The sequence below is a fragment of the Ochotona princeps genome, chromosome 22, assembly GCF_030435755.1.
Source record: "Ochotona princeps isolate mOchPri1 chromosome 22, mOchPri1.hap1, whole genome shotgun sequence".
Classification (NCBI taxonomy): Eukaryota; Metazoa; Chordata; class Mammalia; order Lagomorpha; family Ochotonidae; genus Ochotona; species Ochotona princeps.
In genome coordinates, this window is record NC_080853.1 from 13239474 (window position 1) to 13249904 (window position 10431).

General features: G+C 46.2%; 1 protein-coding gene across 1 annotated transcript in view; it reads right to left on the reverse strand.

Annotated features, from left to right (window-relative positions):
• TOP1 (DNA topoisomerase I) overlaps positions 1–8575 on the reverse strand; it is a 76604-nt gene extending 68029 nt beyond the window's left edge. The window contains exons 1-2 of the mRNA XM_004585809.2: positions 8304–8575; positions 7911–7935 (exon numbers count right to left, since the gene is read on the reverse strand). Coding sequence (XP_004585866.1) covers positions 7911–7935; positions 8304–8336 — 58 coding nt within the window. The 5' untranslated portion in view covers positions 8337–8575. The remainder of the gene's footprint in view (positions 1–7910; positions 7936–8303) is intronic.
• Positions 8576–10431: the final 1856 nt, after the last annotated feature.

The following is a 10431-nucleotide window of genomic DNA, read 5'->3' on the forward strand; positions in this document are numbered from 1 at the left end:
TTTCAAATGAATTAACAGAATTTAAAAACAAAACACTAGTTCCCTTCCTCCCAGTCTCTCCTCCTCTGCTGGTTAACAGTTCAGCTGACTACAAAGAAATGAACAAGAATCTTACAGGAGCAGAGATCAAGTAAGCAGCCTCTCAAACGAAATCCACAAATGACACTGATCCTTCATCCTGCTGGATCCATTGTCTGCCTAATCAGTAATATGACTACGAAGCCTCACACATGTGCGCCTTTGTTTTGATAGCAAGATTAAAACCCCTAAGTGGCAAAAAGGTGCATTATTCTAGCATAGGACTAATCTTCAACATAAAAAAGTCCAACAGCCAATGATGTCTAAAAAAGGTCCTAACCCTCTATATTTATTAGGCACACGCTAAGAACAACAGTACAGGGGTCCCTTTTATGGCTGCTGCCTGTGACTCTGTCATACCATGTGTGTGCTGACTCACATCCTGCTAACGGCCTGGAGAAGCAGCAGAAGATGGCTCAAGCACTTGGGTCCCTGTCAGCCATGGAGACCCGGATGAAACTCTTGGCTTCAGCCTGGCCCTGGTCATTGCATCTTCTTGGGCAGTGAACCAACAGATGGAAGACCTCTCTGTCAAAACGACCTCCAAAGAATGAATGAAAAACAAACAACACAGCACAGGCTAGGATCAAGCATTAGCTGGTCTATGTTCTTAAAACATAGGAAGATACAGGGCCTGTGTTAGGACATAAGCCTGCTGCAATGTACAACTGTCCCAGTTCAATTTCTGATACAACTCCCAGCTAATGCACTGAGAAAGCAAATGTCTCAGCCATCCTTGCGAGTTCAGGACAGAGTTCCAGGCTATTGATTTTGCAGTCATTTGGGGAGGAAACCAGCAGATGGAAAATCTTTGTCTTTCCCTTTCTCTCTGTAACTCTTTGAAATACAAATACATTAAGATTTAACTATATATATGTAGACACACTCCACAAACATGTTAGAATAAATATGAAGGATTCTTGGGCCAGGCACAGTAGCCTAGCGACTTGAAGTCCTTGCCTTGCACACAATGAGATCCCATATGGGCTCCAGTTCTTTTTTTTTTTTTTTTTCAATAATTTTTTTTTTTTAAAGATTTATTTTATTTTCATTACAAAGTCAGATATACTGAGAGGAGGAGAGAGAGGGGAAGTGGATCCGCCGGGATTAGAATCAGCAGCCATATGGGATCAAGGCGAAGACCTTAGCCACTAGGCCATGCTGCCGAGCCCAAGGGCTCCGGTTCTAATCCCAGCAACCCCAGCCCCCTGCCTAAGACCTGGGAAAGCAGTCGAGGACAGCCCAAAGCCTTGGGATCCTGCACCCGCGTGGGAGACCTGGAAGAAGTTCTTAGTTCCTGGCTTCAGATTGGCTCAGCTCTGGCCGTTGCGGTCACTTGGGGAGTGGATCATCGGACGGAAGATCTTCCTCTCTGTCTCTCTTACTCTCTGTATACCTGACTTTGAATTAAAAAAAATAATAATAATAAAATAAACCAAAAATTTATTATGTTTCAACAAAAATCATTCATCCACAACAAAGATACGAGATCTTCGATGAGCTGATGGCTTGTTAACTTCGTTAGAACCTGCCTGATGTATCTCAGAAATACTAATGAATTTAAGTTCTTTAGTTCCTTAAATCCATAAAAATAAAACCTGAGTTTCAAATGCTCAGAGGGAAATTAACAGCAGAGCTATATACCCAGCCCAAATCTGATGAGGGTAGAAAGGTAAATAAAAATACATACTTCTCAGAAAAATTCTCATAAAAGTGGGGGGGAAGCTTAAAAATAAATAAAACTGAATACATACAAAAAAGAAACTAACGGGCCAGCACTGTGGCACACTAGGCGAAAATGCCACTAGTGATGCCAGCATCCCATACAGCCCCTCAGCATCAGTTCACATTCCTGCTACTCCACCTCTCACCTACTTCCCTTCAAATGGCCTGGGAGGGGCAGCAGAAGGCGGCCCAAGCATCTGCGCCTCACTCAGACAGCTAACCCAGAGGAAGCTCCAGCCTGGCCCAGCCCCAGTAATCACAGCCATCTGCGGAGTGAATCCGCGGGAGAGACTGACTAATCTGTCTCTCCTCTCTGTTAACACTCAAATACACACCACAAAAAAGCATAATTTCCTATCTGCCTGGGAATTTATTTCCTAAAATTAAGAAACCTAAGTGACAAGCATGACACTAAATATATACTTTGACATGGGTAATTTGGTGACATTATAATCTGTACATACCTTAGAGACATACTCAAATATTAACATCGGTTCTCTCTGGTTTCAAAAACGTATTCTGTATCATATACACCATAGAAGTGATTGACAGTATTTATTTCCTTTAAATCATTTCTGCAACCTATTAGCCATTTTAAGATTACATGTTCTCTTTAGCTCTCCTCTCTGTAAATCTACCTTTCCAATAAGTGAATCTGGGCCTGGCATGCTAGCCTAGTAACTAAAGTCCTCACCTTGCATGCACTGGGATCTGTTATGGGCACAGATTCTAATCCTGGCTGCTCCACTTCCCATTCAGCTCCCTGCCTGTGACCTGAGAAAGCAGTCGAGGACAGCCCAAAGCCTTGGGACCCTGCACCCGCGTGGAAGACCTGGAACAAGTTCCTGGTTCCTGGCTTTGGATCGGCTCAGCTCCGGCTGTTGAGGTTACTTTGGCAATAAACCAGATCAAAGATCTTTCTCTCGGTGTCTCCTTCTCTCTGTAAATCTAATTTTCCAATAAAAGTTAAATAAATCTTAAGAAAAAAAACTTAGTGAAAAAAATAAGTGAATCTTTTAGGAAAAAAAGGGGGGGGGGTGACAAAGGCAACTCTACTAGCTAATTCTCCCTCACAAGCGCCAGGACCCCTTGTGACCACCAGTTTGTTTCCTGGCTGTTCTACTTCCCAGCCAGCTCCCTGCTTATGGTCCAGGAAAACAGTGAAGCTTCTGGTTCCTGGTTTTGGATTGGCTCAGCACCAGCTATTTTAGCAATTTTGGAAGTGAACCAGTGGATGACAGATCTTTCTCTGTCTTTTCTTCTATCTGTAAATCTGCCTTTCCAATAAAAGCAAATTTCTAAAAAAAAAAAAAGAGAAAGAGAGCAAGACTACATGTTCAATTCCATTAATATCTAAAGATGTCCTTCCATAGCTTTTTTCCCTCTAATCAGGCCCTGGCCACCCTGCTACCTTCCGCCCATCTTCAACCCACCCCCTTCCATGGGTGCCTGGGGCCCTGTATCAACACAATGCACATTTCCAGCACCCAGATAGGCAGGTCATGGGGAGGCAGGGTGTGGCTGATTGGCTAAATGATAATTATTCCAAGCCTAAGGACTATATCTTATTATTTCCTACTTCAGCTGCTGTCCTGGAGCCATGGGTATGGAAAGCTGTTTCCCAAACTACGGATTTACAAGGCAAGGAAACAGACTTATTACCAAAAACTACTATTGGAAGTTTGAACACAATCTAGTGAGTGTTCTTTAAATACAATACATGATTCACTTCATAAAGGCCACTTTGGAACATCTCCTACCCTATATTTTACCTTCAGCTATTTCAACTTTTTACCAAAATGTCCTTACTATGCAAAAGTAATGGCTGAAAAATAACACAGGTATAATCAGATCATCTAAACCATAGACACAGAAAATTCACTGATGACTGAATGGCCTAGGATTTGATGGTCTTTCAACAGGTTTTAAAATGATTTCTGGGTCCCACATCAAACACTCATTTCAAGCATTTCATAGCCTTATTCAAAACAATTACAATTTAATCCTTTCTTCCAAATGAGTCTAGAACTTTACTGATGCTCAATATAATTTCATACTTGAAGGATAGAATCCCTCACAAAACACTTCCAGGAAAACTCTGGGTTTGAAAACCAGCTTGACTTGTGCACTAAAACTATGACAGAAGTCATTAAGGATCTATAATGTACACACGCATTTATGCCCAACAAGTATGAAATAGCAAATTTTCAGTACAATCTGAAGTCTCCTGAAATGACATCCAGAAAACTTAATTACTTCTAAACCATTAGTAGCTGAGTAAGTTTTGTTAACATATTTAGATCCAAAAGACAATCATTTTTACACTGTACCACTCCACACTGAGAACAAATTTTTAAAAATATCACAGATTAATACAGCAATATAAACTTTAAGACATGCTGGTAATGAATCCCTGGCATGCATATAACTTGGTATTAATTCACTATGATCCAAAACAAATTAGATTATCTCGGTTAAACTCTGACAGTTCCTCATTTTTAAGCTGACCGCAAGGAAAGAAAACTCATTTCCCTTTTTCCTTCTGCTGGATAAAGCTGAGATTTGAGGGCTAACCTAGGTTCTTAATTTCCTTTTTATTCTTTTTCCTAAGGAAAAGTAGTTGGTGAGGTTGGCAGTATTATCTAGCTTCCACATTTCAACTCATGGGGTACTTATCATTCCTTATTTTATAAGAAATATTAGACCCTAAAACTTGGGAGAGCTGACCTGCTGACAATCTGAAAGATATGTTAAAAATTGGTAACTAAAACTAACAGGTAGATTGATAAGCAACGTTGCTTCATGTTAAAATGGAATATGAAGATCCTAGCAGCTCAGGAAACATAACACAGGAGTGCAATGTTTAAGGCATTTCCAGACTGAGTCTGAGGGTTTCATTTCATGTGCTATAAGCTTTCAGCTTTCAAAATGTGATGCAAGTGTTCAGATAAGCATATTATCAGCCTTTTCATCATCCATCCCAACCCATACCAAGCAGTGTAAAAGTACACCTTTCCAGTAACAGCAGAAATAACATATTTAACTGCTCTCACACAATGCAGTAAGCTAATTAGAATCAACACAAAATGTTAAACACTGATGCAGTCAAGTATTGAACCCAAGGGGAAGAGAGGAAACAACCTCCTAGCTCCACAGAAAAGCAAAAACTTGAAACAGTAAAAGAATCACTAGCAGGCCAACCTGATATATTGGCCATGTAGCTAGCAAGGCAGCCCATATAGCAATATAATGACTCAGCCCAATGTAGTTAGTGCTACCAACACTTGGGCAAGAGAGAGGCTGCGGCCTATGCTCCTAGACTTCCTAGCACACTGTCATTATTTCAAATATAAATATCTTTCACAAATAAAAGATTTTCCCCGCTGAATGTGAATTAAAATTTTAAGTATTGCAATTAATAAGTTATAGAATTCAGTCACAAAGATTTTAGATCCTTTGTGATATTCGGAGACAAGACAGCTAAAACTGTTTTTTTCTCTTAAGAAAAAGGTTTTGATCAAGAGTGAATCACAAACTACCAAATCTTCCCCCCCATCTCTCCTCGGCTCAGCTCTTTAAAAGAGATGACATAGCTTTTAATTAACCCATACTAGTATCACTCCTACAGCATAATGGCTATTAAGCTTTTGGGCTTGAGGAACACTTAACTGCCCTTGGGCAAACTAGTAAACATCACAAAGCGTCAACTTACTCTTCTGTGAAATGGAAATAATAGGGCCCGAAGCAGTACCCTAACCTTGCACATACCAGGATTCCAGGCACTGCTTCTAATCCAAGCAGTCTCGCTTCCCATCCAGCTCCCTGCTTGTGGCTTGGGAAAGCAGTGAGGACAGCCGAAAGCCTTAGGACCCTGCACCCACATGTGAAATCCAAGAGAAGCGCCTGGCTCCTGGCTTCGGATCAGCCATAGAGGTCACTTCGAGAATGAATCAATGGATGCAATCTCTCTCTCTCTCTCTCTCTCTGTATATCTGACTTTCCAATAAAAATAAATCTTAAAAAAAAAATAGTACCAATTTGATGGCCCATGGAAAGAACCAAGACTCATGCCTGGCACTTAGCATGAATTCAAAACACTTGTTATTATTCCTAGAAAATTAGAATAAAACATAGTTTCACCTTACTATTTACAAAAACAGCAGTACAGATCAGTAACCTCCCTTGCTCATACCAGTCACCAGTTCTCTTGTACAAATTGTATGACATTACCTTTCTTAAAAGATAAAGGGCTAAATTTTGTTTTACTCCTTAAACATAGATACAAGGTCTACTAAATGTATAGTCTTAAAAATCAAAAGAACACTTCTTCTGTATTAAGATCTGACCTTCCTCCAGAAGTCAAAAAGGCAACCTGCCACATTCCAAAGAAACTTAACTCTGTGCTTTGTTGAGCTGCAGGGGCATCATCTCCTCCATCAGGTTGGCTAAAGATTCTTAGGAAACAAACTCTCCAACTCAACAACTCTCAGCACCTAGCCTTGCACAACACCTTGTTCTTAAGTCACCTCCTCTGAGCAACTTCCCCACCTCAGACAACATGAAGACCCCTCTGTTCCTTAAGTCTTGGGGGTACATATGTGCTCCAGCATCTACCTTAGAATTAACCGAGTATTCTCCAATAGACCAACTGAGGTGTTGTCTGCTGTGCACAGTGCTTGTCACGCAGGTTTTCTCCCAAGCATCACCTCTTGCTGGAGGCCCCACTTCCAAATCTGAACATAAGGCTGCTTTCAGCACAGCAGGCTAACGCAAAGTACTACTGATTACAACATCAGAAAACCTACTCATCAGCTTCTCCTACCCCGGAACCCAAGTTCAATTGAACAGGATTATGTACCATCGGAATCAGTGGGAATTCCCACCACACTACAGAAAGTGGCTTCTCCTTCAACGGGATTAATGGAAAGTCTACATGAGCTAAGTTTTTTATTGGAGAAAACTTCACAAAGGTAACAAGTGTAGATACTAATATGCCTTGGTCTGGCTAAAAGGGTTCAAAAACATTAAAAAGTGGGACAGGCAAGCTACTCCTCCATTCCCGAAAAACAGTGGTTTCTGAAAAAGAATGAGCAGGAAGCAGGGGTGGGTGCCGGTCCTCTTTGTTTCAATAAACAAAATTCTTCTCCCCTTCCACCAGAACCAGAAAAGCCAATGCACCAGAAACAGATGAGATACTCAACAATCTTTCCTCCAACGAACACACTAAACTGTGGGATTTTTGTTTTAAAAAGAAAGAAAGAAAGAAAAACACAACATTGTCTTTGAAACCCAAGTCTCAGTAAGAAATTCTAGTTAATGTATTTCAATTTTTTAAAGACCAATACACTTATAATGGGTGACAGAGAATTAGCAAACTTTCTGAAGGGAGATACTACTTACTACCTTCCCAAAGAACACACTTCAGAAAAAATAACCTCGAAATACGGAGAATTCCATTAACAGCGGCTTTAATTTTTAAAAGCCATACTCTGTATCACAGGCATCTAACTGCCTTTACCAAAAAAAATTTTTTTTCAACAGTTGCTTAAGGGCATCCATTCTATAGACACAGAAAAGGAAACAAACATGAAGAAGAACGAGAATAACTCCCCAAATAAAAGTTCTATTTGGGAAAAAAATTGTAACAATCCTTCTCCCCATCTTCCCTCTCCGGTGAGAGCTGTGATTTACATGCCATTGCTCGACCGAAAGCTCTTTCTGGGGAGAGCTCCAGAAAAGAGCCGAGAGAGGGAGAAAGGCACAGAAAGGAAAGAGAAAAAGAAAATGGCGCAGAGACTAAGTCCCGACCGTCGACAAGGCGACTTTCCCGGGAGGAATCCAGGCCCGGAAAAGGCGCCCCAAGCCCGGCGGTGGGCGCCGCGGGGTCTCCGTGACCCCCTCTAAGGAGGGTGGCGATCTGGGGAGGCTGGGGTCCCCGGAAAGGGGGTCCAGAGGCGGCCCGATGGGAACAATGGGGCCGGTGAGCGAGGAGCCGGGACTTAGTCTCTGGGACGCCATGTCTGTCCTCTGCCCGGCTCCGGCCGGGCGCGGGGGAGGCGGCCGGGGACTGGGGGGCCCAGGGGCCGGGGAGGGGGCGGCACACTCACCATTCAATCGGAAATCCGCTTCGATCTACAGAAAGAAAAAGCACAGGATGAGAAACAAGGGGCAAACGAGCCCCCACGGGCGGGCGGGCGGGCGGGCGAGCGAGGTCGGGGCCCTATCCCACCCTGCGCCCCCAGGGAGGAGTGGGGTCCTCGGGAAGGGCTTCCAAGGGCAGCCGCCGCCACCACCACCACCACCCCAAATTCTAACTTGGCGGTTTTCGCCGAGGGATGGGGGGGCGGCTGGCGGAGCCCGTCTCTTCAGGCGGACGGCTTCCTCGTGGGGGGACACTCCGGCCTGTCACAGCGACCGGACCCGCCCGGGCCTGTGCCCCGGAGTCGCCGGGAGTGTGCCAGGGCGGAGTCCGGAGCCGCGGGGAGCGGGCCGAGCCGTACCTGCGAATCGTTGTGGAGATGGTCCCCGCTCATGTCGGCCGAAGCGGCGAGGCGGCGCTGAGGGGAGACGCGGACCGTCGGGCCGGCCTGTGCGGAAGGACGGGACTCGCGGTGGCTCGCTGAGGCGAGGGGAAGCTGCGGCGGCAGCGAGCCACAGATTCCTAGAACGGCTGAGGCGGCGACAGCGGCGGCGACGCTGACAGACTGCCCGGCGGGCGGCGAGAACAGACCCCAGCAGTTGTGTAACAGCCTAAGTTCGCATTTCCGCTCACTGCGCCTGCGCAGCCGCTTTTAAACAGGACGTCGGCGACGTCAGAGCTCGAGGAAGCAGGCCGCGGGTGGCGACCCGCCCCCTCACGGTTCCAAAGGCGGATCTGTTTTTGCATATCAAGCCCCGCCCCCTGGCTCCCGAGCGCGCGCGCGCGCGCCGCTGTGATTTGCATAAGGAGCCGACTCCTCCCCTACGGTGCAATCTGCTTTTCCACTCCCCGGCGCCTTTTCGGGAAACCCGGAGTCTCTGTGGTACGCAGCGCGCAGGCGCAGCCCGAACGCCGCCTCCGGACCCGGGTTAACGGGCAGAGCCACGTGGTGGGCTTTTAAAGGCCGCGGCGGGACCCAGGCGGGCCGCTGGGGCGCATCTCTCCGCGTCTCTGAGGAGGCAGGGAGCTGCAAAATGACCGTGGCGGCCTGGAGTCCAGGTCGCTCAGCCGCAGCGCCGCCACGGTTGCCCACCAACCCTGAGGCTGCTTGGGGGAGCACACAGCCCCTTCCTCAGGGCCCACCCAACTTCACAGCTTAATTATTGCACTTCTTGGGCTATCGCAGGGTTTCGCCTACAAGCAGCCCTGGTTCACGAGGGGCCTAATGTAACCAACCCAGCTTTTTTAGGCTAGAGGCAGGACACAGAGACCCGGGCGGAGAATCTGAAACAATTTACTTGCTTGAGCTTGTTTTGCCCAGGATGTTCCAGGAAAGCGTATCTTGCAACATTGTATTGAGAGAGAGCCAGACCACCGCGAACAAAAGCAAGCCAGTATGAGTCAGATTTGTTGAACAAAACAATGTGTGGTGAAGGTGGATGTGGACGAGAAGTACCTTCCAGCTACCCCTCCTCCACAGGCAGGACTTTTCACCTCCCCGGCTGTAAAAGCTCCCGGAGGCACTCTTCTTCCCAGTGTTTTCCTTGTCCCGAATAACCCCGCGCCAGGCTAACGGGACTCCTCGTGTCCCTAACCTTCATTCCTGCCACAAATGTTCACCGAGCATCTGTTGGGAGGCAGGGGAATGTGGTGAGGGACGGCGGCGATGACTCAAGGATCCGAAGGGAACCCGAACTCCTGATAAACGTGACCTACCCAACCCGCAGCTGTATCCCTGGCACGCTATGGGTGGCGAGGAAGGACGCAGGACGGAGCTACCTTTTATAACTTCTCTGTCGCTAGCTTTGACGTTGCACAGTAGCCCCTGAGGTCGCCTGCTTTACAAAAGCCAAGCTGTTAGGTGACATACACCATTCCTGACTTGTACCCTCGGGTGCTTACAGACTTCTCCAGAACGGAATTCATCACCCAGTCCAGATCACAACCTCACATGTTCCTCTCCCTCACTGCTCATGGGTCCAGCGGGGTGTATCTCTTCCTGGGAGGACATCTGTATATGCTCCTAACAGGGATGCCTACTTCCACTCTGAACAGTCCCCTCCCCCAAGGAAAAAGGGGGGGGAAAAAGCTCTTTAACAGCTGCCAACTCATCTGTAACCTGCCAGTCTAACCGTTATCTCTTTTATGAGTTTTGCAAAATGTATCACCACGTTCACTATTCTTAATATTTTAATTAATCGCCTTGTTTAGTTAGCTTCGTTCAAAGTAGTGATACGATGAAATACTCATTAAAAGTAAATACCAGGCCCAGCACCGTGGCCTTGCAGCTAAAGTCCTCATCTTGAACATGCCAGGATCCCATATGGGCTCCGGTTCTAATCCCAGCAGCCTCGCTCCCATCCAGCTCCCTGCTTGTGGCCTGGGAAAGCAGTCGAGGACGGTCCAAAGCTTTGGGACCCTGCAACTGCTTGGGAGATCTGGAGGAGGTTCCTGGCTCCTGGCTTCAGATCGGCTCAGCTCCAGCCGTT